At 48.7% G+C, this 25,382-nt stretch overlaps 11 protein-coding genes across 11 annotated transcripts; 7 read left to right on the top strand and 4 right to left on the bottom strand.

The window, feature by feature from the left end:
- Positions 1-135: 135 nt before the first annotated feature.
- AYO20_11285 (hypothetical protein) lies at positions 136-873 on the top strand (the record flags this gene model as incomplete). Its single annotated transcript, XM_022649537.1, has 1 exon — positions 136-873. One exon carries the CDS (start codon positions 136-138, stop codon positions 871-873), a length of 738 nt encoding a protein of 245 aa, XP_022494507.1.
- A 2,825-nt stretch (positions 874-3,698) lies between these two features.
- Positions 3,699-4,481, top strand: AYO20_11284 (hypothetical protein; the record flags this gene model as incomplete). The annotated part of the gene is made up of 1 exon (XM_022649536.1): positions 3,699-4,481. One exon carries the CDS (start codon positions 3,699-3,701, stop codon positions 4,479-4,481), a length of 783 nt encoding a protein of 260 aa, XP_022494506.1.
- A 1,457-nt stretch (positions 4,482-5,938) lies between these two features.
- Positions 5,939-7,044, top strand: AYO20_11283 (hypothetical protein; the record flags this gene model as incomplete). Its single annotated transcript, XM_022649535.1, has 2 exons — positions 5,939-6,488; positions 6,617-7,044. The coding sequence occupies 2 exons, from the start codon at positions 5,939-5,941 to the stop codon at positions 7,042-7,044; spliced, it is 978 nt and encodes a 325-aa protein (XP_022494505.1).
- A 432-nt stretch (positions 7,045-7,476) lies between these two features.
- Positions 7,477-8,751, bottom strand: AYO20_11282 (hypothetical protein; the record flags this gene model as incomplete). The annotated part of the gene is made up of 1 exon (XM_022649534.1): positions 7,477-8,751. One exon carries the CDS (start codon positions 8,749-8,751, stop codon positions 7,477-7,479), a length of 1,275 nt encoding a protein of 424 aa, XP_022494504.1.
- A 914-nt stretch (positions 8,752-9,665) lies between these two features.
- Positions 9,666-10,244, top strand: AYO20_11281 (hypothetical protein; the record flags this gene model as incomplete). The annotated part of the gene is made up of 2 exons (XM_022649533.1): positions 9,666-9,929; positions 10,029-10,244. 2 exons carry the CDS (start codon positions 9,666-9,668, stop codon positions 10,242-10,244), a joined length of 480 nt encoding a protein of 159 aa, XP_022494503.1.
- Positions 10,245-12,297: 2,053 nt separating this feature from the next.
- AYO20_11280 (hypothetical protein) lies at positions 12,298-13,964 on the top strand (the record flags this gene model as incomplete). The annotated part of the gene is made up of 3 exons (XM_022649532.1): positions 12,298-12,764; positions 12,819-12,876; positions 12,924-13,964. 3 exons carry the CDS (start codon positions 12,298-12,300, stop codon positions 13,962-13,964), a joined length of 1,566 nt encoding a protein of 521 aa, XP_022494502.1.
- Positions 13,965-15,484: 1,520 nt separating this feature from the next.
- AYO20_11279 (hypothetical protein) lies at positions 15,485-16,103 on the bottom strand (the record flags this gene model as incomplete). Its single annotated transcript, XM_022649531.1, has 2 exons — positions 15,485-15,901; positions 15,951-16,103. The coding sequence occupies 2 exons, from the start codon at positions 16,101-16,103 to the stop codon at positions 15,485-15,487; spliced, it is 570 nt and encodes a 189-aa protein (XP_022494501.1).
- Positions 16,104-16,798: 695 nt separating this feature from the next.
- Positions 16,799-17,256, bottom strand: AYO20_11278 (hypothetical protein; the record flags this gene model as incomplete). Its single annotated transcript, XM_022649530.1, has 2 exons — positions 16,799-16,927; positions 16,981-17,256. The coding sequence occupies 2 exons, from the start codon at positions 17,254-17,256 to the stop codon at positions 16,799-16,801; spliced, it is 405 nt and encodes a 134-aa protein (XP_022494500.1).
- A 1,121-nt stretch (positions 17,257-18,377) lies between these two features.
- Positions 18,378-20,161, bottom strand: AYO20_11277 (hypothetical protein; the record flags this gene model as incomplete). The annotated part of the gene is made up of 6 exons (XM_022649529.1): positions 18,378-18,515; positions 18,566-18,921; positions 18,973-19,231; positions 19,283-19,408; positions 19,466-19,892; positions 19,950-20,161. The coding sequence occupies 6 exons, from the start codon at positions 20,159-20,161 to the stop codon at positions 18,378-18,380; spliced, it is 1,518 nt and encodes a 505-aa protein (XP_022494499.1).
- Positions 20,162-21,338: 1,177 nt separating this feature from the next.
- Positions 21,339-23,248, top strand: AYO20_11276 (hypothetical protein; the record flags this gene model as incomplete). The annotated part of the gene is made up of 7 exons (XM_022649528.1): positions 21,339-21,502; positions 21,555-21,839; positions 21,900-22,059; positions 22,116-22,579; positions 22,646-22,680; positions 22,733-22,913; positions 22,987-23,248. The coding sequence occupies 7 exons, from the start codon at positions 21,339-21,341 to the stop codon at positions 23,246-23,248; spliced, it is 1,551 nt and encodes a 516-aa protein (XP_022494498.1).
- A 919-nt stretch (positions 23,249-24,167) lies between these two features.
- AYO20_11275 (hypothetical protein) lies at positions 24,168-25,170 on the top strand (the record flags this gene model as incomplete). Its single annotated transcript, XM_022649527.1, has 2 exons — positions 24,168-24,824; positions 24,886-25,170. The coding sequence occupies 2 exons, from the start codon at positions 24,168-24,170 to the stop codon at positions 25,168-25,170; spliced, it is 942 nt and encodes a 313-aa protein (XP_022494497.1).
- Positions 25,171-25,382: the final 212 nt, after the last annotated feature.

Below are 25,382 nucleotides of genomic sequence, written 5' to 3'. Positions count from 1 at the left end.
CCTAGGGGACGCTTTTAATCGTAGTAAGTGAGCTACGACTGACGGGGGGGTTCCCTCCTGTACGGTCATTTCAGGGAAATTTCTAGCCCTAACCTGACATCCCTGGGCCGTTTTTTCCCTACAGTATCGCCAGACATGTCTCCTGCGAAGATCCCCCGTTATTGGACACTTGGAGTCTCTACGTTCGGGGCAGCTCCAGCACCAGAGAAATATTTCACATCCCGCAATTTGATTTCTACCTCACTTCAAGCACAGCGGCCGCTGTCCCTTACGCTGCGCCGCGCTGTCACCAAGTCGGCCGTAAAGCGTTGTTGTTCTCAGAATGGCACGCTTAGTTGGAGAGACCCGGGCTTCTGGACATCCAAAGCAATTTGGACACGGTCTGCTATTAACACTTTCCGCTGCCTGGTAGGATGTACATCGGGCGACTTCTCTACCATGTGGTATCTTCAGTCTGCGTATCCGGAGCTTGATAACGTGGCGACCATGAGTGTTTCAAGTGAGTCCATGGCTCGGAACACCCCATACACGCCACTATTGCAGTTAGATCGACCAAATTATGCTGACCAAACCCACCTAGTGACTGCCGGCATCATGACCTCCATCCTTCTCGAGACCACCCTCCTCCACTTCGGTCGCGATCGCCTGCTTTGGAAATCTGCGGCCAGGACGGCCACGGGAATGAGCATGATCTCTATGTTGGCCATGGAAGCTGCAGAAAATGTGATTGATTACTCCCTCACCGGTGGCTGTGTCGATTTTGAAAGTCCATATTTTTGGATGGCAGCAGGAACTTCAGCAGTCGCAGGTTTTTTGTTCCCTTTGCCGTATAACTATTTCCGACTACGAGCTTATCGAAAGTCGTGCCACTAAAAAAAACCATTCTCTACTTGTTTAGCTTTCTTCTCAGTGGAAGACATGAAGCAATGAAGTCATCTTCCTGTTGATATGATCAGTCGCATGCTTCCCTCCGACACGTGAGAAATATCCTGATATACATTTTGTTTCCAAGCATAGTGCTAAGTTCCGCTCAAGAAACTTAATGGAATGCTGAGTCGCTGTCAAATGGCTTTGGGTTGGCCCTGTTACGCGCAGATTGGGTACCTAAACCGCTGAAAGAAGTCTCCAGCAGCACCACTCATTTTGTGCCTGGCAACAGATGTTAACCGCCAACTACACTTCTATACATTCAATAAACACAGAAGAATTCGTTGCCTGCCAGTTATAAGTAGCTAGTTTCTCGCAGATTTAGTTAGCATTTAATAAGGCAACTTTGCAATCTCCAATGCGGAGGATCGGGCGTATCGAGTTGCAACAGTTATGAGCCCGGAGCGGTACAAACGCGCAACTTAGTTGTTTACCTGATGCCTCGGTCGATCTGTCTTTGTTCTATCAAGTAACGTCGGTCGACTAGATCGATTCATTCTGTTCTTTAGTCAAGCCTCTAACCTTTCTCGCCTCGTACCATACCATATCTTCTCCTGTTGTCCTCAGCTCTCCAGCTGAGTGGGCAGCCTGGTATGCAGAGGAAAAGGCTAGAACAACAAGTCTAAAGGTGTGGGACTACTGTTGTCCCAAGCAATCTTTTCTGCCAGACCGATCTGAGCGACTGGAGGATGATTCAGCAACTGGGACAGCCTGTACCGCAGCACATGACCGCGGACCGGTGGTCTTAAGACGCTGGGAAGTTAGTAATGCCACACGAGGCAAGATCGAGACCAACAATGGAAAAGCTCAACGGGCTGATCCGTACCAGTATTCTCCTGAAATATTCAGCAATGCTGCAACCCACGAAACCATATCTCAATCTGAAGAGACAGGCCAGGTGTGTACGATTGCCGCGCCGATAGTGTAGGGACGAACGAGGTTGACTGGTCCACTCAAACCTTTGTTTGGTGTTTATCGAGATGGCATTCATAATAGATGTTGTGCCAGTTAGGAGGAAGACAGATGATGTGTGCAAGCCTACCGTCATGCTACCAGATTAGTCTTTTGATCAATACGGGTTTTGGCCAATTCAAATGGCAAAAAATGGATGAACGAATACTCCTTTCTTCTCACATACGGTTCGCAGACACCAGAGCTCCAATGAAGACTTCTTCCCGGATATTCTGCTTTATTCCAATTCGAGCAAATGGGACGTAGGGTGCTATGGCTTGAACTGGGCATCCAGAATCGCTGATCAGAAGAGTATCTCGACCTTCCTTTGTATTTGTCGAATAATGCAGAAATGCCATGACCGAATGATGACCGAGACTAATCCAGCCACGTTGTCAGGCGCAAATAGTAATCATGTTCTCAAGATGTGTAGAATGGCAGGCCTTGTCACAGCGTTTGCTTAAGTAGAGAAGTTGTCCGCAGGCGTTATATGGTGATTTGGAAATTTTCCGTCATGATTAAATCTTCAAATTATTGTTACTTATAGCCCGCAGCACATGGCCACTAATCAGTTCCCTTTGAATCATTTCATAATACCTGAGTATCGGCGTCAATCCATCGCTCAATCTTCGCCCCGAGGGACGATGTCAGTTAAATGGAGAATTAATATTGCTCTGATAGGAAGCTATGCAAGCAATACCATTTATCACCCAAGATCTGGTAATGAAGCTGTAACCGCTCCACGAACTTTCCTATGAGATGCGAGTGAACGTCTTTTTTATCGATCAATATCTGTCCCTTTTGGCAAAGAAGGCCGCATTGGTTGAGGCGTCTACATTTGTATTGAAAGTTCGACCTTATCGATACGGACAACAGGATATTATATTATTAACCTGATTGTCCGATCATTGGTTGGAACGGGTTTGGCTCCCGGCCAAACCCCCGACTCGGCCACTTTCCGTGCACAATCCCGATGTCGCCACTGCTTCTGATGACCTCTTTCTTTTCTGTCTTTTCGTCTTGCATTTATGTTGGGAGGTTACAGTTCATGCTTCGCCTTTGAATAACAACAGATAGTGCATTAGTTGCTTGTTAGCACGCGTCCTACATAAGCGGCTTTGAAACTCATGGCCCTTACATCGCGACACATTTTAGTTGTATGGAGTTCTTTTGCCGCGTTACAAATCGCACCAACAAGTATCTTGGCAGGACTATCCGGCGCACGTTTCCCAATTACGCCTTGATTGGATCTGGACTTGACGAAGCCATTTAAACCGGAGGCACCGAAAGCCGGCCTTGTCTTGGCTTGGGCTTGAAGACCTCATAGCATTCGTGTCGGGTCAAACATCAAACTCGATGGCTGGAAAGTGCCAGACGCAGGCCAGGTTCACTCCAAAAAAGGCCCTGGGCAAGATATGGTGGTTCGCGAAAGACCAGTGGTTTCTCATCGGAGTGTGTCTCGTCGTCCTCATCTCTTCCCAGGTCCAAGTACCTCGTGACCAACAAGAGATCAAGCAGGTGGTCGTGTCATATCTTTCAGGTATGTCACAAATCACTTCGCCGAGAAACTTGATATGGACGCCCTCTAACGCACGCCAACAGTGTCGCTAGTCTTTTTCGTTGCCGGATGTACGGTTGACACTCGAATTCTGGTTGAAAACTATATGAAGTGGAAACACCATCTGTTTATCCAGGCGGGATGTTTTCTCGTGGTCTCGGCTCTTGCTTTCGCTGTGGTCAGCCTGGCATCGCTCAACAAGTCTTTCATGGACCCCTGGCTGCTGATCGGGTTGATCTTCAATGGGTGCTAACCTACTGCCATGGCATCTAATGTCTTGTTCACCAAACAAGGGGGCGGAAATGCGACTTTGACTGTTGTGGAAACTACCATTGGAAACCTTATGGGCCCCTTCCTCAGCCCCGTCCTCATCCGGATGTACCTGCTCTCCAACGCATGGTACACTGATGTCATCCCGTCTCAGGCTGGCGGATACACCGCTCTATCCAGAAGAGTATTCATGCAGTTTGGTCTGTCAATATACCTCCCCATGACAGTGGGTCAGGTCGTACGCCACTTCTTCCCCAGAGCGGTGCAGAAGGTGTTTTTGGATTGGAACTTCTCCAAAATCGGATCCTTCTGCATGTTGGCCATCTTGTGGCAGACTTTTGATCGGGTTTTTGCAGAAAATGTTCTGACGCACGTCAAACCCTCCAATCTGGTTTTCATCATCTATATCTGCATTGCCAACTGGGGGATCTGGCTCGCTCAGTGCTTCTTACTTTCTATGCTCTGGCTCGGTCGAAAAGATACTATCGCGGCGTGCATGTGTGCATCGGCGAAAACCCTGGCTCTCGGAGTGCGTCTCAGTTTTCTGCTTTTTGAAGGCATTACGGAAAATGAAGAGGCCAAGCTCCAGGTGCCGATGCTTCTCTTCCAGGTCTTCATGCTGGCTCTGGGGAGTTTGTCCACGCTAGTCTTTAGAAGATGGGTGCCGGCGGAAGAGAAGCAAGTAGAGTCTGGAGAGCAAGTTCTGGAGGTTGTTACGGATGCCGAGGCAACGAAAGCCGATACATCCATCAACGCTTCCCGGGACTTACCATAAAAGTTTCGTTTGGCAGGTTAATTGTTAACCTACAGAAACCAACAGGAACAGTGCGCGATATTCACTGTTCATTTTCGTTTAACCGAATTTGTTATGATCGAGCACATACTCTACGCAGGTGTGGAGTACCAAGGTTCCATCGTTTTTTAATGCCTGTCATGGCTTGATAGATTTAGATGGAAGGGACAAAGTAGGAGATGAAGGACCATACCAAAGTTTGCATTATCAGAGAGCATGGACATTGAGCATAGACGGAGCATTCACGGGGTGTTTCAGGGTCTCTAGGTGGTCTTATTCATGGCATAAGCATGCTGACTGATTAGTCATTTCTGCAGCGTTGGACAAATTTCCTGACTCTGTGTACAGATGCTTTTGATGTTCGGAAAAGCCCTACGTGTGTTTGGAACACAGTGTCTCTCACCATCCAAAACATGTGCCGCACGAGCATCATGCAGTCACATTGTCTGACCAATGCAGGTAGTACACCTGAGACCAAAGCACTCGACAGCTAGGATCAAGCTATAAGACTGTGAGTTTGTATGGAAAAGATGCTCAGACGACGCAGTGATTGTCTGTTACCTGAAGCACGATGATTCTGCCAAAGGATATGAAGTCAATGTCCAACAATGCTGATACTCAGGATATACTGTGAATATAGCATCAAAACAGTCGATGTTACCAACTGATACAGAACCCAGCATACTTATCTGATACCGAGCTTGTGGATTGATATCTTCCTCCTTCCGGTCATCTTCGAGGTCCAGGTGATTTTTGCTCCATCAAGTATGACAGAAATCTTCAACCAAAAAAAAAAAAAAAAAAATATCTCAGTCAGCTACTTTTCTCGTGATAGTAATTACAGTGGGCAGGATAAATTCCGCAAACAATAAAGATGCAGAGCATTGTTGTTACGGCAATCATCGTAGGAAGATGACAAGGCACAAAACACCTACAACCCAACTCATCTTCATGTTCGGTATTGCATCCCATGAATCGGATCAGACATCGCCACACTCATTAAATCCACTTGTATCCACACCAATACGACGTCTTGGTGGCGTCGGTGGATCTGCAAGTTCAGATTGACGAAATTGCTCCGATGCAATATTGAGCAGTGAGCAGCGATCGGCGAGAGGACCGAAATTCAAGCTTGGAAAACACACAGCTCCGAGTGCTAGCACTTGTTAGCAATAGAGATATAAGAGAGGACGAGCGTTACATTCACGAACGTAGTGTTCTAGAGATCGGATCACCGCGCTTCACCCAGATCCATCAACGACGGCCAGACCAACCCCGCATCAACATGTTAGTCATCATATGTCGCAGCACTCGATGACTCAAGAAACGGAGAGGCCCTAGGGGTGAAACCCGCTTTGACGACAGTATTTGTTCCTCACACCGTCCGCCCTTACTGAACATATCAACTTTGAAGTTAGGCTCCAACAAGTTCTGAGACCATGGCTTCCACAATCATAGACCACCCTGTCGTCCAACTCTTAAAGGATCTAATGTCTATCGTGAGCACGAGCGAGCTGGAGCACGACATCGGCGTCTTCCTGGAACAACATCCTCAAAGCCTAGGATATACAGTCGAGCGCATTCCCATAGCGCCAGGCTCCACCCGTCACAATGTGTACGCGTATCTCGGATCCAGCCGCAAAACCCGCGTGCTGCTCACGGCACACATGGACACGGTGCCACCGCACATCCCACTATCCCTTGATGGCGACATCGTCCGTGGACGCGGATCTTCCGATGATCTAGGTCCCTTGGCGGCTCAAATTGTCGCCGCAGAAGAGCTCCGGCGGGAAGGCAAGATTCAAGCAGAAGGGGATATTGGACTTTTATTCGTTGTGGGCGAGGAGAACGGTGGCCATGGAATGATCGCGGCAAACGACATGGGAGTCGTCTGCGAAGCTGGCATATTTGCTGAGCCCACGGAGAGTAAGCTTGCAAAGAACACAAGGGACAAGTCGCGTTCGAGGTCATCGCTGGGGGGATCGCCTGGTAAGTCCACTCACCTGTTCTAGAAACCTGGACGAACGGGTAAACTGACACCACCTTCCAACCATGCAGCCACTCAGGGTTAAGGGCCACCTCAGCATTGCTGGCAGTATTAAACGACCTCTCCGCAGCCACCTGGCCGAAATCAGACCTCCTAGGCCCCTCCACATTCAACATCGGAACCCTCGAAGGCGGGGAAAAACACAACATCGTCCCCCCCTCGGCCAAAGCGCTCTGCGAAGTCCGCATGGTCTCCGATCTCCCCGGTGTCAAGACTCAAATCGGCGAGATCGTCTCGCGACATCCAGACATCGAGTTGAAATGGGTCTTCGAGTACCCCGAGGCTCTTTTGGACTGGGAGATTGACGGAGTCGATGCCGCGCCCGTGGCGTTTGGAACGGACGTCCCGCGATTACAGGATAGGTGGTGCGGGAAGAGAGTTCTGTACGGTCCTGGCTCGATTTTGGTGGCGCATGGGCCGAATGAGTATATTCGTATTCCTGAGCTGATTGAGAGTATAGCCGGGTATAAGAAGCTGGTTCTTCATTTCTTGCAGTGATAGTGCTGGGAAGTGTTTTACGGTATCAGTTGGAGCGCGGATCTGGAGGCACGGGTTCACGGCGATAAAACGGAACAATCCTAAAATTGGGCATTTGCGCTCTTTGTTCAAGGAAGCGGTGGAAGTCGAGAGATCGAGTCAAAGTCATACTCTATGTCATAACTAGCAGTGTACTCTACCGTTGCATTTTACCCTTCTGTTTCTACTTTGAGGCCGAAATGAGATGATGCCGCGAACGCTGTTATCGTTTGTGGCTGCTCTGCCTAAGCCCTGGTTATTGCAGGACCAAATTGTCGGATACGGCCAAATATTGATTACATTCTGGTAGTCTAACACTATCAAGGAGGATACAATAGGACGTCTACCAGCAAAGGAGAAGGCACCTGAGAAACATAGCAGTCAGGGGATAGAGTGACAGTATATATACATAAGCTACATGGCATGAAAGAGAGCACCCAGGCAAGCAACAACCATCAAGACGCCCTTGAACGCCGGAACAGTCACAATTGCTCCGGCGTTAGTTTGGCCAGTAATGACCCACTCAAGGTATTCATCAATATACTCCTGCATGTTGTCGAGATCGAGTTGCGATCTCGGAGTTGGCTCTGAGAATTCTGGACAAGAAAAGTCTCCTCGTATACTACCGTTTTCTTTCAAGTCCTGGAACGGGCGACAGAATGCCGATGACTGACCCACGCCAATGCTGAACTCTCCACCTACTCTGTTGAGATCGGGGAAAGTGATTTCGGTGAATTGCCCTTCCAAAGCAACATTACCGGCCACACTGTGCAGCTCTGGAAAATGAACATTCCTGAGGGAGGTATCATTCCGAATGACGAGGTCTAACGTCACGTTTTTCAATTGCGGGAAGCTGAGGGTGTCCAGGACTTGATTGTTCGTGACGATTAGGCCGCGATTATCGGTGACGACGATGTGTGGATCATACCAAGTGCCAATAGTTTGTAAGTTTGGCGCACTCAGCGTGTTCAAGCTGCTCGCGTTGACGATAAAATAACCAATGACGTTTTCCAAGACTGGAACAGTGAGCGAGGCAATTTGTTGCAGTTCCAAGTGCCACACTTCCTTGAGATCTCTCAACCGCACATCTAGGCCAGGCCGGTTTCTCCTCAGCGCGATGTTGTAAGATGCATTCCGCAGAGCCAGGAGCTCTACGGTCTCCAACTTTGGATTGTCGAAGATTTCCACAAAGGTTGCATATAGCAATCGGTTGTTGGTGATATTTGTGAGGGAAGTGTTCCATATCTCGTAGTTGAAGTCGATCCTCGAGACAGTAGACAAGAAATGTGCCGTCGTGAGTTGTGGAAGGTCGTTCAATCTGATTCTATCCGCGTGGTCGAACAAAGGCATGTCAATGGTGGTCAAATTGACCCAGTGTGAGAGATAGAAATCCTTGACCCTATTGAGCCTTGGAGCTGAGAATCGCCAGGCAGGAATGTTCTCGTCGAAATTTAGGGAGAGAACAGATCCCTCCACTGTCTCGAGCACCGGGAATTCGATCTCGGGAGGCAAATCCTCGCCATACTCAATCACTATGTCACCTGCTGCCGTGGTACAAGCCTGAGCAGCCTCTAGTGTTTCTAGAGAGTTTATCAAGATCGTGGAATTTGAGCAGGCACATGGTGTCGATTGCGCGTAGACTGCTAGTAGCAGTCCACCTGCAAAATAAATAATTGAGCCGAAGAACATTATTGCTTCGTAGTACAATCGAGTGATGTTTCAATGAGGTCCGGCTTCACTTCGCTGCGACACGTCAGACTTCCACCACTCAACCACACTGTCGACGTCTGGCTCTGGCATGATGCTGGAGGGAGTAGGAGGAATGAGGGGAAGAGAATCAGGACCCCTCGCCTTTAACCAGCACGCAGACTCTCTCGACAAGGCGGAGGCGCGAGGCTGGGCGCCCAGACATAGTAAGACAACGGAGACCTCGCCGGTGCAATAACTTGACGGGCCGCCAAGACTAAATTTCACAGTACAGCGAGGATTTTGAAATTTGTATGGCGGTTGGATCTTGGTGGCCCATCAATTATTGTACCGACTGAGAACACGTGCGAGGCTTGGGAAAGAGGCTTAATCGACTATAACCCTAAGGATCGAGGGTACCAAGACCACAGCCTCGGCTAGTGAGTCGGTGTGGCTGTTGGTCGGTTGAGTCCGGTAAAGGCGAGAAAGTTGATAGTGCACAGGCACAACTGAATGCTCCACCGCAGCCGAGAGCACACGTGACAAACATCCCACAGACTGAGAGGAGGTGATGCCAAGGGATGTAAAGACGGACCTTAAAGCACACTAGAAGCTTGCCCCTTCTCCCCATAACGCTGTGGGCGTCTCTTACTCTCTGGAAAACTATATAGTCTGACAGATCCCTGCGTCATTAGAGTATGAGGATGTACTCTGTACTCCGACAAGAATCAACCACACCGCACTCCTTCCCCAGCCGCATTATGGTAGCTTCCGTGATTTTACAGCCGCCCATCGACATGCTGTCTTCTATGGAATAACATCTGAATGTCTATGTATTACCCTGGTCGGCGATTCGGGAGCAATCCGAGAAAGCCATATTGTCAAACTTCTCACTGATGATGGACTCCACGGCAACCATGAAAACTAACCAAGAAAGAGGCAACTCAGACGGCGCGGCAACTGAGGTTAAGCTTTTCAAATTTGCTGGGGCCCTCTACGACCTCGATCAGATTTTCAAGGAGTCAGAATCTGTATTCCTTAATACACCACGACGAAAAGTGTTTCGCTACGAAAATACTGTCTTCAAGTTCGGGGCCGACGTGAGCCCCTTTGAGGCAAAGGCTCTGCAATTTATGGGTGATATCAATGGTGTTCCGGTTCCACGACTATATTGCTACGATGTTCGCTTCGATGGAAGAGTGATCGTTGCGATGGAATACATCGAAGGCAGAAGCCTATCGGAACTGTGACCGCATTTGTGCCGCGATGAGAAGATGAAGTTTGTCGGACAGCTTCGGGAGATTCTCGAAAAGATGCGGCAATATAAAAGTGCAGGAAGTGCCATTGGAGGCATCCATGGCGGTCCTGCAGTGGACGCCCGCAGACTTAAGCGCAAGGGTGGCCCGTTCACAACTGAGGAACAATTCAACGAGTTTCTTCGATCTGGCATGATTACAACAGCTCCGAAGATATACCGCACGATGCTGGAAAGATAATTGACGGCGAACCACCGTATCGTTCTTTGTCATGGTGATCTTCGTCCAGATAACATTATCGTTCGCGGCGATAAAAGTGTGGCCATCCTTGATTGGGGAAATGCGGGATACTATCCAGAGTATTGGGAATACGTCCAGTTCTTCAGCGCATTGGACCCCTCGCTGGATCGGTGCGACTATGCTCAAGAAATCTTCTCTGAAACCTACTTTTCTCAAAGTTTGATCGACAAAGTGCTCGGCCAGTATTGCTCGTACTAAACCATGTCTGATAGTACTTGGTACTATGGTATGACTACGATGCGGATTCAACTTCTATTTCTCAGGGAGGACCATGGACAGATGTAAATGCTGTCCATGGTTCATTTTTGACTTTCCCCTGTTGCGTACCACCCATTCATGGCATGGATCATTTTGGTGGTAGCCGAGGATCAAGCACTTTCGGTAATTCAACCCTTTCTATCAATGGCCAGGAGGACGCCTTGAATCCAGTTCTGGCAGTTCCAACCACACCTACCTGGGGCTTTTGCGGCAGAAAATGCTTTTCTAACCCCTTTCATATTTTCCCGATGTTCTCTCCTACAACAAATTCTTTCAGGTCCCCGATATGTATCGGCGGTCTAGGGAATATCATCCACATCCCAAAGACTTTGGGAGGATCTTGACGGCGACTTACTGGGGTAGGAGGAGTAAGGATCTGGCCGAGATCGGATTGCTATTTCTCGCAGATTTGAGGACGAAGTCTACTAGAGTTTTCTCTTCGCTGGATGTGAGGTATTGCTGATCGACTGCTTTGTCCTGCTCAACAGCCTGCTCACAGCATAGCGCCACAGGGCGGACATAATGCGTTCTGACACACTGAAACGGGTTTAGGGTTTACGTAAACCATGATTTGTGACATTCCCATCAGAACCACAACGGAGAACCAACAGTCTGGGCGGTCGTCCTTGGACTGCCCCTGAGACGCAGCGAATTGCAGAACACAAGTGATCGCCATTGGGTAATCCCCTTGCACTCATCGACTCCTTTCCGGGTCTCCATGACATGCCATGTGCCCACCACATAAATTTGACAAATCAGGCACACCGGTTTCAATCATGCTCCCAATCGAGACAAGAAAAAAGAGCTAAAGATGCTTATTTTGCAAACACAGCTGGGGCTGGGATGCTTGTCGCTAATATGCGGGGTTGCTAGATCCCTTTCAGCTCCACCAGATGGCTGGAGAGTGTCTTCAGCTAGCCTCCGGTAGGTGGCGTGGTCTGGCCATCTCTCAGTTTGTCGAAATTGATGATACTACATAAATTTGGCTTTGATGTTTACACCCCTTCGTTCTATTTTGCCAGACTCGAAACACCCAGCTCTTCCAGCCCTGATCGATCTTGAATTTCTAATATGGTAAAAATACTTGCAATTCTCGTTGTGGCCAGCCACATAATGTTCCATCCCAGCTGAACATTGCAGCCTCTGTCTCAGCCATTTGCAACGTGGCGTAAATTGAATCAATCTTCTACATCGGTCTCGACGGGATAAAGTTTCTTTGCAGCACTCAGGGAAAAGATCAACCAAAACCCCGCTATTGAACTACATTCACCGGACACGTCAACGATTGAGTCCAGACGAGGATCCTGTGCTCTTTCCATGGAAGATCGACTAGTAAGTTGAGGACATTCGTACTTGTAAATCCGGTTTTGGAAAGCGTGCGTTCTAGCACCAGAAAATTCTTCCTTCTACTACTCCCTATCACACGGCCGTTGAGCTAAGGCAGCATTCCTACCGTCTCATTAGAGTCACGGTTGGACGGGACGGGGCATATACCTTTCCCTTCCCCGATAACTACCGCATTCCTGTTCCCCCTGCCAAATATCCTGCCAAATAAATGAACCAAATTCTTACGAATCTGCCTTGATGTGACTGTCTTTTCCAGAAAATACACTCTATTGAATTAACTGCGTGGCAAGTTCTCGGTTTCCAGCTGCTACAGAGTCTTCATATCTTGAAGGGAAAGCTCACCTCCAGACCATTGATCTCGGATAAGGTCATTGTCAGTCGACAGAAAATGCAGCTCGTCGAGCGCTTTTGGGCGGTGATCATATCGATTATCAATATCGTAACATTATCACTATTGCAAGATGGCACTGTCAATCAAAATCCTCTGGAAATCGATCTGCCACTCGCTAGACCTTCGTCGGTCATAACGGATTTCAAGACTCAAGCCGGACCTATCTTTCGGCCACCTGGAACTCCAGAGGGCTTTGATTTCACCTGCGACTATTCCGCGATGGTGGGTTGGGAATCCTGCTCAAACCCCTGGGATCGAAAATGCTGGCTTCGGAGAGTTTCAGATGGATCGCAATATGATATCTTCACAGACTATGAGACAGATATGCCCATCGAAACTACTCGATACTACGAGCTAGATCTAGTGGACAGCTCCTGGGATGCCGACGGTATCAACTTTCCATATGCCAAGCTCTTCAACGATGTATATCCTGGGCTATGGATTGAAGCTTGCTGGGGAGATCGGTAGGGTGCTGTCTGATTTTGAACATGGTCATTTGCTGATAATATGTCTGATAGGGTCATCATCAATGTGACTAACAGCCTCAAGTCATATGGAACTTCAGTCCGTTGGCATGTAAGGTACTCCACCATCTTTATCCTATCTTCTTCTAATAGCTGCAGGGCATCCGACAAAACCAGACCATGCACATAGACGGGGTCAATGGCCTCAGGCAATGCCCCATCGCCCCGGGAGACTACTTTGTCTACAATTTCACCGCCACCCAATATGGAAGTTCCTGGTATCATAGCCACTATTCTGTGCAATATGCAGACGGAGCAGCCGGTCCAATAACATTGCACGGGCCAAGTTCCGCCCGCTCCGATGAGGCCATTAGTCCGCCATTTATTCTGACTGACTGGGGACACAAGACAGCATTTGATGCTGTCATTACTGGGAATCTAGACAATTTTGACATGCTACTCAATGGCCAAGGCGATGTGAAAACCTTCAACAACTCAGCAGTGTATGACACCAAGCCAAAAGGTCCGTACAGCATCACCTTTGACCGGCCAGTGATAACGCTTCCAAACAAGAGGTACCTGCTTCGGATCATCAACACGTCGTTCACAACCACATTTATCTTGAGCATCGATAACCACAGGCTACAAGTTGTCAGTGCTGACTTTGTGCCGATATCCCCTTATACCACGACCTCCGTCTTGGTCGGGATTGGACAACGTTACAATGTCATCGTGGAGGCTGCTCCAGAATTGGACCCCCTCAACCCGATTCCCTTGCCCACAGATGGGAACTACTGGATCCGCACCAACATCAGCACTTGCTTGAGCGACTCGTCGCCCGGCGATCCGGGTTATGACCGCACGGGGATCCTGCGCTATAACAGCTCAAGCCAGGCCAAACCTACCAGCCAGCAGTGGGTCGGGATCCCGACCGCCTGCCTAGACGAAGACTATAGCAATTTGCATCCCATGGTGCCGTGGATTGTTGGGAACCCCAGTAATGGACCTATATCAGGGGAGGACTTCGATGTGGGCACCAAAGGCGCGAATTTCAAGACGGCATTCTGGACTCTTGGGTCAGAAAGTGACTCGATTCAAGTGGATTACGATAACATCACCTTCTTCAATCTCGACAACCACCAGGGCTTCAATAACTCGTGGAGAGTCGTCTCTGAAGATTATAGGGGCGCCTGTAAGTGATGGAACGGTACTTCATCCCACAGATGTCCAGGCACTGCTTTTTATTCAGCCAACATTGAATGCTTCGGTGGATTTGTCGCATGCGTCTCCGCACGAGTGCGACGCCCACGCATGACATCTCCCGGCACCCGGCCCCGTTGTGTCTCGTGCGTGATGACCAGTAATCAACTGATATATCCTTCCCCGGTTCGACTGCGACCGCAGAGTGCCGTGAAATCGGATCCAGAGCGCGTTCGGAAGAGTTTCGCAAGTCTAGCTGGAAATATTCTAAGCTGACATCTACACCAGATCTTGGCGATAATGTCATGTGGATGTCACCATCGATTTCGAAATTTCGAAGGTGAGGCGACGTAATGGTTTGACGAATTTCGAATGATACACGGCGGTCTATTCTCTTTTTTGCTTCTAATTGACGCAATGCCACGTCTGTATTGTACTTTTCATCCCGATCTGACTTGATACATCAAGTTGATATGCCGGATAACCATCGGGCGAGGGAGTCGGCGTAAGTGGTTTCTCCCAAGCCACATGTTCTGCTGCGTTGACCTGTGACTTGTTCCATTGGTCCGGAGAAAGCAATCGACTGCATACAAATTCCTGGGACAATCTGTAGTTGGAAATCATGGCTGAATAGATTCGGCGAAGGGAAATACCAGTTGGAACATATATATTTGTCCAAAAGCAAAGAAACGATCATGATTCCGCCGGTCTGTGGAGGTCCAGAGAAGACAGCCAAGCGGGTTCCTGTGTTCGTGACTTCGACCTTTTGGATAGGCTTGTGATACTCAAGCCCTATAGGACCGGTCAATCCAATCATCTGCTATAAGTATCTTACGGTAGGATGGTGCGAGGTGAAGAGGCACATTAGACGTAGCGTCACATTGACCGATGGAATCTGAAGCATGTCCAGCTAGCCGAAAAGATTCCTTGTCTCGTTAAGGATTTCTGTGCTGGAGTCTTCAGGCATGGAAAGTTACGCCTTTCCCATCATGCTTATCCCTAACTGCGTACCCTGAGAAGGGTGCGAAAATATATTTCTAGGTGTTTGGAGTAGTTCGATGTGCAGACACAATGGGCGAATAGTGTAGGCATTCTCTTGCGACACCATCTGCAGAGCGGCAACAGTACGCGTTTCTGACGATTTTCCCGACATTATTCCCTTGTCCCGCTAAGCCGAGACATGTAGTCTGGAAGCGTTTAAAGGCCGCATCTAGGGGATCTGGGACGTAGCCATGCTAGTAACTCCAATTAGGGTACCGCGGGCTGCCAGTGAGTTGGTTGTTGTGGGGCCCAGAGGTGTTTTATGAAAGGCGCGTCGACGAAGCTGTTTTTCAGAGACTCCACGTCAAAACCGGATAAATCGGCAACGTAACCCCTTGATTGATAGGATTTTCTGAAAGCCATGTGAAGCCGACTTCCAGGTCCAAGCTCTCTTTCTGCTGTCTCTTCTCAAGTTCCTGCTCCGAGATTGAGATATGTGGAAGTGTAATGGATGCGCTCATGTCTATAAGGTAGACTTTCTAATTTGATTCTTCGACGAGGAGATTAGACGCTGCGACGCCGCCGTGAAGAATCCCGACGCCATGTAAAGCCTTCAACAACTTGCGAGCTTGGTTTGCAATGTTTGAGGTCATCACAATTTGCGTAGGTGGCCGGCCGTCAACCCACTCCAATAGTATACCTCGTACCTGCTGGTGGTCAACATCTGCCGGTTTATCCCATAGCACTGGTTGAATCCCAAATTGCGAAGGCACGTGTAGCTCCACGGAGCATGGTACATCGATCCAGCCGTAACAGAAGGTGGTAATGTGACCGTTAAACCCTTGTTCAATAAGGGTGCCATACGCAGGGCATTCGATGTAGAAAGGGTCGTGGAAGGCTCTGCGTTCTGTTCCTCTCAACCGGCATACATTTAACTCAGGATTGTCGAATTTGAACTTGCGTCCAGGTCGGCAATTATCCGAAGTTGCAATTCGTCGGACTTACCATCTTCAAAGCGTAGTCTTTCTTCCTAATACGAACCTTAAAACAATGGCCAGACCTCCCACCTCCAGCGTAGGTCTCAAAACGAATTCCACCATTTAACTCGAAGGGCTTCAGCAGAAGAGAGTCAAAGTCTTGGTTTTCGAATGGAGGCATCGTCGCTGTATCTGCAGATGTGAGACCTGGGTTTTGAGTCGTTTTCTCCGAGAATTGATGGCCTTTAGGGCGAGAACCACTGACCACATTTGAGAAAGGAAGGTATAGCGAAGGATCAGACTTGGCCAATTCTGTGGTCTTAGCTATTTTATATAACGTATCTCACGGGCTAGTGGCGCGAACGAGCTAGTGGCGCGGATTCCCCCCTCCTTCTTCCTATTCATCCACTATTCGTCCACAACAACGCGATTTATATTGAATTATAGCTCTATTCGATAGTATGAGATGTTGTACACGTCCTAGAATTGTGCCCTTCTAGTCTACATTGCCTACAACGTCGTTGCGAGCCATTCCCGCGTACGACAATAGGCGGAACCGTTCTCCAGATGCAACCGTACAAAAAGCCCTTCGGTCGATGTACTCCATAAAAGGACACTTCAACAGGTCGTAATGTTAAAGTCTGCGAGTAGACTGCCCTTCAACAAGGCCTCGTCTCCTTGACACTTCTATTTATTATACTTGGTGGTGCCATGAGTGGGCACTGACTAACCCTCATACAAGATGGATTTGTAAGAGGTGAACGATTCGCTTTTAACCCTTCTACTTAGACAAGAACTAATGCTACCTTAGGTAGGGGACTCCAATAGGAGAAGGGAGAAGCTATCATGGAGCGCTTTCATGGAGCGCTTTCATGATTAAGGTCCACCTTGAATCAACTGAAGTCCCACGATATGCCAGGGGATAACAAACTCGGCATAGTAGTCCTTGAGCCCATCAATACATGCCTTGAACGTTAGCTTTTTCTCAAAATCTTCATGATGAGCCTGGTTCAATTAGCTTCCATAGTCTGGCCGAAGTAAGCGGGGGCTATACGCACATCCACGGACTTCCAGTTGATCAAAAGAAGCTGGTTCTGGGGGTTTTCCAGCAGAGGGCTGATAAAATGTCCATCGCAACCAGGGTCGTTGTCCAGGATGGGGACAACAATCTTCTGAAACTGGGAATAGTAGCCTTGCACGCCACCTTCGACGACTTTCGTCAGGGCGACCTCGATTGCGGGTGACTGAAGTGTCTTGGTCAAATGTTCCTTGTCGCTAAGTCCACCTGCTTTGATTGAAGCATGGTTCTGCCATTCAATTTTCCTCCCGTTCATCGCGGGCTGAATGACTTTGTGAAACTCCCTGTATTCGGAGCTTATGAAGAACGCATGACTTGCCTCCAGGCTCTCCCATAAAAGGAGGGCAACCTGGGTGTGGCGGTCCTCATGCTTTGTCCCTCTCCATAGGGCTTGCAGTCCCTTGGCCCTGCTCGTAGCGCGTCAGTGAGTCTCGTTGTAATCAACTGGGAATCGAGTGTATTATGCCGACCTTTGAATTATATCAAAAGCTGGAGCCAAGTCCTTATTTATCTCCGCATCGGTGTGTACCGGTCGGTGAGGGACCATAATAAGCTGGAGAACTAGTGATTGGTCTGCCATGATGTTCGAGAAGTGCCTTATACAATTGTCTGATTGACAGAATGAGCAGGGGAAATGGAAGCATATGAACACTGCCCTTCACAAGAGAAGACATCGCCATCTTTGAGTTTGACTGGATGAAATAGTCAACATTTTGGACCCCCAGAGATTCTCTGACGGATCCTGAGGGCTGTTCAATTGAACATGACCTCCACATTTCGCCCGCTCGATTTGGCTTCAAGTAAACTGGCCGAAATCAGTCCGCCCCACCCAATCGTCGATATCTCCATATTGCCACACTTTGGTCGAATGCAAACTTCGGGGGAGCACAGACTCCGTTCTCTCTCGCCCCTAATGGTGTCTGCGAGGTCCCTTCCAGAAGATAATTAGTCATTTGTCAAGGGGGTTTTCCGGACACCTAGGCTTGTCGATTACAGGAGGGCCTTTTGACGTTGGACTTTATTACTGAGAGGCCATGGCCGTACACTACACCGCGAACATTTCTGGAGATGGCTACTGTTTCGATTCGCCTGGCTCTAGCTGAACACTAGTGTGTACACTCCGAGTATCTGGGGAGACTTCGGTCAGACTACGGATCGTAGTGATTACATCTGATAAATGTGCTATCTGGGGAGAATGCTTTGATCACCTCTCTGATCAATAGCCCTTGTATTGCAAAATTGTATATTCGGTCCAATTTTTCTGTAACAGAAGACGGTACACTATTTACATCAAACTCGAACAGCGACACGGTTGCCGTTGCCTACTTGGCCTTGGAATAAAGCATACTTCACTACAATCACCTTCGAGACACCATATCACGCCTCTTCGACACTTTCCACTCGCTTTTCGCCAGTCTTCTCAAACTCGAGCTTATTGACGTCGATAGCAGAGATCTCCACGGCCACATGATCTCCAAATTTAGCTGCAATTTCTTCCAAGGTCAATCCGGCAGTCTATTCAAGGTTAATCAGCCAATACTTCCCAAAAGGAGCCTGGATCTTACCTCAGGACAATACCAGAGAAGAAAGGTGTTGGATACGATGCAGACCGCAATCATCACAAAGTAGTAGCGCCATCCAATGGTTGCAAAGGCTTCCGCCGCTGGGCTGTTGTACACAATGGTCATTATGAAGTAGGAAACAAAGCCGATCGTCGCACCCTCACTTCGGAGGTGAGTTGGCCATATTTCAACGATGTAGGTATAGCCAGGACACTCAATAAACAGCCCGAAGATGAAGACAAAGATGAAGTACATCGCAGTAGCCGCTTTGAGACCTGCTGCGTTAGAGGATCCGATGTAGTATTTCTGGAGGACTGCCTCAATGATGAGGCAAATACTGCAGAGATAACCTCCCAGAGCTAGAATAGTGTTAGTTGAGCTTGATGAGACGTCAATACGGCGCCACCTACCAAGTTGCTTCACTCGGCCGAGACGTTCGATAAGAAGACCACTGAGCCAAGTTCCGATTGCACATACTGTGACCCAGACGACGGAAAGCCCCAATTGAAGTACGTTACTATATCCCAGACCAGCAAAGAGCTGTGGTGCGAAATTTGCGATGACAACGATGCCAGTCGATTGCCCCATGACCCAAACAATGGATCCACAGATGGCTCGTTTGCGCATGTGAGGCGTTTTCAGGATATACCAGTAACCAGAAGGCAAAGACTATACGACTTTAGTATCTATGCGGCCTTCCTGGAGTTCCATACAACAAACCTTTTCTTCTTCAATCTGCGCCTTGATTTGGATATATTCCATACGTGCAAGTTTCGCCGTGGGGTCTTTCTTCGACTTGTGCAGCTTCTGTAGAACCGCCCAGGCGTCATCGGCTCGTCCGTCATCCTGAGATATGGTGTTAGTATCGCTGCCGCACTTTCTTAAAGGTAGAGCCATTCTTACCATGAGCCACCGAGGACTTTCCGGGATGAAATACATGGTCACCACCAAAAGTAATGCAACGGCGGTCAGAATGATATATTGCAAGCGCCACTGATAGGAATGATCGACAAAGTGGAATGCGAGAGCGAAGACGGATGAGAAAATGTAGGCGCCGGTGATCGAGATCCCCTGGAAACTGACCAGAATACCGCGAGTATGAGCAGGCGCAATTTCGCTCATGTAGACTGGCGTATTCGCGATGATGATACCAGCTCCAATTCCATTAAGGACACGAGCAACGAGGAACATTGCAATGTGGACACTGCCCGCTTGGAGAGCTCCAGCTATCATGATAATGACAGCTGCCGCCATATTACAAGGTCGTCTCCCGAAGCGCGAGGATATGGGGCTCTGAATCACACTTCCAATGAATCCTCCACCAAAGAACCTAGCCAGTCAGGTCAGAGATAGAGTGACTAGAAGCGAGGAATGACTGAATCCCTACGCTCCAAGCATTCCTCCCACGCGAGACGTGGGGTCCTTCATCAAGAAGTACTCAACAAATGAGGTTTGGGCGATCGTCCCAGCAATGGCATTGTTGGAATAGCCAAAGTTGAAACTTGCCGTTGCGGCCGCAAGTATAGTGATGATGTTGATCCAAGTTGTGTGCGGTTTCATAGGGGCATGGCTGTCCCCGAGGTCAGGAGTAGGAGACATGGTTACTGTTTGTGACAGTTAGGACGGGAGCCTGGCCAGGGGAAGGGAGTCTTGACTGAAGATCTTGAGAACGAAGACAAAGAATTTCAAGACCAGTCTGCACCTGGCTCGTTAGCGATGACCTGGGGAGCAGGACGGAGTCTTTAACCTCCACAATATAAGGCCAATACACGGGTGAAGCTGGGGCATAAAATTCTAAATCTCGGAAATTCTCCTCCAAATTTGGGATTCAACGGGATACCCCAGGGAGAAGGGAAACGGGACGTCCTCGTGGGCTACCGAGCACTGTACGGGGCTCCGTTCTGTAGTATGTGGGGGGATCTAGACTCGCACACTGAGGAAAATGTACTAGTAATAACGGTGAACTATCTCATCTAGGAAACCAGGTCTAATTTACTGACTTTTGTACGACACCCTCCGCGTCATTCCTACTGCTTGTCTTCCAACACAGCTACAGATACTACGACATGGGAAGAGTCATCAACAGTGGTGTATTAGACAGTGATCCTTCTGGAGAATCAGGCAGTGATACCGCGGTGCAACGCAATAAATATACTCTGGATGATGCCGTGGAAACGATGTCCCAGCCTCCTGACCCAATAGGGAAAGAAGGCTAAAGATCTAGGCTCATTAGAAGTATTTGTCTCCACAGCTGCAAGGCGTATGGCCGAAGTAGGTAACATAAATTATCAGCCGGAGTATTAATCGGCCTGATTATGACTGGTGCTGGCTCAAGGGACCCTACCCAACGGTGCTTTTACCATGGCCAACTTCAAATGGAGTATATTCCGGGGTTTGGTGCGGAGATTTATGCTAACAAGTGAATTCCCTGCCATCTGGGGTATCCTTGAGTTGTAGGTCCGTGATTGTATACCATACACATACTCCACACGATCAGTGTAGGCCAAACAAGTCTCTGGGATACCTCGTTATTCAGCATCGACAGTCGCGGAATGGTTGATCCAATATTGATCTACAGACAAAACTACCGAACTTGCTCAGCCTATAGCATTAGAAAGATAGCGAAATACATACACGCAAGTAGTAGTTATATTATATATTAGGAGACGCCATCATCCTAGAGTCCTCCTGTATCTCGATCTCTTGAAGGTATTTTTATTGAAAACACGATTTTTCGTACTACTACGCTCGTGGCCTGCCACAGAAGTCTCTCAACATGGGCCCTTTTATCGTCCTAATTGCCCTGACTCTAGTCTTCTCCTACCCGCTATACCGACTGTTTCAGGTTGGCCGTCGACATCCACGCATGCCCCCAGGGCCACCTACAATCCCAATCCTAGGCAACGCTCACCAAATACCGATCACAGGCCTGGGGAGAAAGTACGACAGGTGGATGTATATGTCTAGCTCTGACAGTAGCTAATGTACGCAGGTTCAAGTCCTGGGCCGACGTATATGGGCCTATCTTCTCTTTGACCATCGGTCCCACGAATATTATTGTTCTCTCCGATCGGCGAGCTATTAACAATCTCCTGGAGAAGAAAGGGAGCATCTACTCAGACCGACCATTCAATTACGTCTCCAACTTCGTGACTCATGGTGACCATTTGACCCTTGAGCCTCAAGGCCCCTCATGGAGAGAGAAGCGAACCGTTGTGACGCGAAACCTGAACCCCAAGTCGCTGGATGAGAAGCACTGGAAGATACAAGAAGCAGAGTATGTCTCCATGATTCACACCAGCTATGTTTGAGTACGTACTAAGTTGACAATATCCAGGGCGGTTATATTCATGAATAATATTCTCAAGGATCCATCCAGAATATTTGACTACGCCCGTCTGTACACTGTCTCAGTGGCAGGATCGCTTATCTGGGGGCACAGAGCGACAAGCCTGGAGTCATTTTGGTACAAAGACTTTTACGAGCTAATGGACCTAGTAAGATCTTGTTACATCCTTCTGTCTCATTCGATCATTTCTGACTTTGATTGTAGTGGCTTCATGTTCAGGAGCCCGGGGCTAACCCCCCGATCGATGAGTTCCCAATTCTGAAATACCTTCCTGGTGGTTGGAAGAGTAGGGCCGAGAAGTGTCGCAAAATGATGGACGAAATGTGGGATAAGGCTCGAGCTATCGTCGATGAGCGAAGAGCCCGCGGAGACAAAAGAGACTGTTTTATTGATGCCAAAATCGACGAATATAATGAGAAAGGCTGGCCTCTATCGACACATGCTTTCAACAACCTTTTCGGAGAACTTCTTGAGGCAGGCGCAGATACAACTGCGAACCATATTCTAACACTAATTCTAGCCATGGCGAAATATCCCCACGTTCAACAACGCGCAAGAGCAGAGATCGACGCTCTTTGTGGGACTGACAGGGCACCATTATTTTCAGATTTCGACAAGCTACCGTATATTAACTGTATCGTCAAGGAGGGAATGAGATGGCGACCTACGTAAGTAATCAAATCCTATGGCCTTTGGCTGTCACAACCGAGAATAGAATGTGCTGACGGAGACAGAGCTCCTGCAGGTCTTCCTCATATGGTCACCCAAGGTCTATTATTCCCACCCATAGTGCCATGCTGGCAAGATACTGACAATTTCAGATGATGAGTACGAGGGAATGCTAATCCCTAAAGGCTCGATGGTTTTTGTGGGCATATGGGCCTTGCACCACAATGAATCGGATTTTCCAAATCACGACCATTTCAATCCAGACCGCTACCTTGACCATCCCAAGTTAGCAAACGAGTACGCAGTCAGCCCTGACTACAATAACCGAGATAAGTACTTCCCATGGTGACTTCTCATGGTAATACTAACTTGAGTTTGCACATCATTATGGCTACGGCGCTGGCAGAAGAATGTGCCCTGGCTTGCACTTGGCAGAAAGAAATATGTGGCGGATCGCGGCGAAGCTACTATGGGCATTTGATATCTCCGAACCAAAGGATCCTATTACTAGCGAGGTCATCCATCTCGACGAGAACGCATACACGTCGGCTATTCTGATGTGTCCATTACCTTTCAAGGTCGATATCACGCCGAGAAGTGCGGATCATCTGGCATGTATTGAGCGGGAACTGTCGAGCGCAATGAGCTTCATGTCCCAGTGGAACTAGCTCTCGCCCAGTAGCAAAGACATAAACAAGATTTCATACAAGACTGTCTTGTAATACGATGCCTCGTATTCAATGGTCGGAAGTAGGTCAGTACGATTTACAGAGGCTGGTGAGTCGGGTGACTAGCCTCAAGAGGTACTCGGTACAAACCAGAAGACAACCACTCCCCCTGTTGCCACAGATTGCAAATATTATAATGAAGGCTGGTGACTTGTACGGCCAGTTTCTTACCTGGAGTGGAATAGCTTTTGGTCAGCATTATAGGCGACCCAACCCACCAAGTCAAGTGAAGCCTATTTGCCTTCCATGATCTCATTAATATTGAATGGGCAGGGTATGGTCTTTTGGTCCAGTCCCAAGGGAGGTTTTGTCATACGATGTTGGTTCAGAACCAGAAGCGGGGCCCCAGAGGAGACCTGACTACCGCCAGTCTTACTACAGTTAGACTACTACAACAGAGTCCCTCCAGGAATTAGTCCATGAATCACCGATGGCCATAAAGATGCCCCGAACTCCTCAATGTCAACCCCTCGGAAATACACCAAGGAGAGCAGGCAGCTGACTGCGTGAGCTCTTTCCATCTTCTATCTCAACCCTATCACATTCGAAATCATACCGACGGTAAAGTGGTCAAATCAGGTCACAATAATGAATGTTCAAGTAAATGGGCGGAATACACGTTGCCCGCCAGGGCCGGTAAGGCCACCCCGCCTCGAGTTCGTAGCTTCATACCTTGCATCAGTAACCATGATGATCCACATTGCGACGAGTTGCGCTGCTCGAAGCTGACAGATATCAAATCGTCGTCCCGGAACACATAGCTGGATATTTGATTGCTTGTTCTATCCCCTTGTATACCACTTTCAAAACAGATCCCGTGTTCACCTGAGGCCAATAGGATAATCAAGCTGATACGATCATGTCTGTTCGAGGAAGAGTTGCAATTGTTACTGGCGCTGGCGGAGGCTTGGGTCGCCTTTACGCATTGGAATTGGCAAAGAGAGGGGCCAAGGTAGTCGTCAACGACTATGGCGGGACCCTAGATGGACAACCGGGAACAAGTGCTCGCGCACAAGCGGTGGTTGAAGAAATCAAAGCTGCTGGGGGCATTGCGATCGCAGATGGCCATGACGTTTCTTCCGTGGCTGCAGCCAAAGTAATTGTGGCCGACACCGTCAAGGAGTTTGGCACTGTCGACATTCTGATAAACAACGCTGGGATCGCTGGCAAAATGTCACCACATGATGACGTAGACGCCGGCGCTTTCATGAGAGTGCTTGAAATAGCAACTCTTGGGACGACATTGATGACCAGTGCATGCTACTCTTGGATGGCGAGGCAGAAGTATGGCCGAATCATCAATACCTCCTCGAACGCCATCTACGGGTTTGGCGCGGGAGGAGACTGTGCTTATAGTGCCTCGAAGGCTGCTGTATTTGCCATTACGCGAGAACTTGGTCGCTGGGCACCACGAGATGGCATCAAGATCAACTGCGTCATGCCATCGGCCGCCTCTAGGATGGGAGATCTGTCTGAGGGTACAAAAAAGGTTACAAGGACTTATTTCCAGCCGGAGGTAAGTCTACACCCTATCATGGCCGATGAAAACTCGCAGGATTTTACTAACATCGCTATAGGGGGTTGTTCCCTTCGTCATCAGCCTCGCCTCGGAAGAGTGCCCATCGTCGGGTGAGGTGTTCACAGCGAGCGCAAACAGGGCTGCCCGGGAAACACTCGCAACGTTCCCCGGGGTCAAATCCGAAACGGCAGAGGGATTTCTGGAGAATTGGGATAAAGTCATGGGTCGAGGTGAAGAACCGTATCTGGCGGAGGACACCCTGGATCATGTGAAATATGTCATCCGCCAGGCTCATGGCGTGGAGATGGAGGATATCGCGGACTTTAGCATCGTTTCTCGATAGAAAGAGAGAAATTCCGAGCTCGGAGGTTCCGTGTTCTCTTCTCCGCCTTCTACCAGAAGTGGATCTGTTAGCCTTTCAGTATTTCGACCTAGATTTTACGCTAGGACAAAGCTAAAGTCCCTGAGGCGACAGCGGAGGTAGGTAGGGACGTAGTCAAGGGGGTTTTCCCTTGGATGGCAGGCTTGACTTATGACTCGTTCATGGAGTCCCGT

The sequence above is a fragment of the Fonsecaea nubica genome (genome assembly GCF_001646965.1).
Source record: "Fonsecaea nubica strain CBS 269.64 chromosome Unknown Scaff143, whole genome shotgun sequence".
Classification (NCBI taxonomy): domain Eukaryota; kingdom Fungi; phylum Ascomycota; class Eurotiomycetes; order Chaetothyriales; family Herpotrichiellaceae; genus Fonsecaea; species Fonsecaea nubica.
This window is presented reverse-complemented; position numbering and strand designations above follow the sequence as displayed.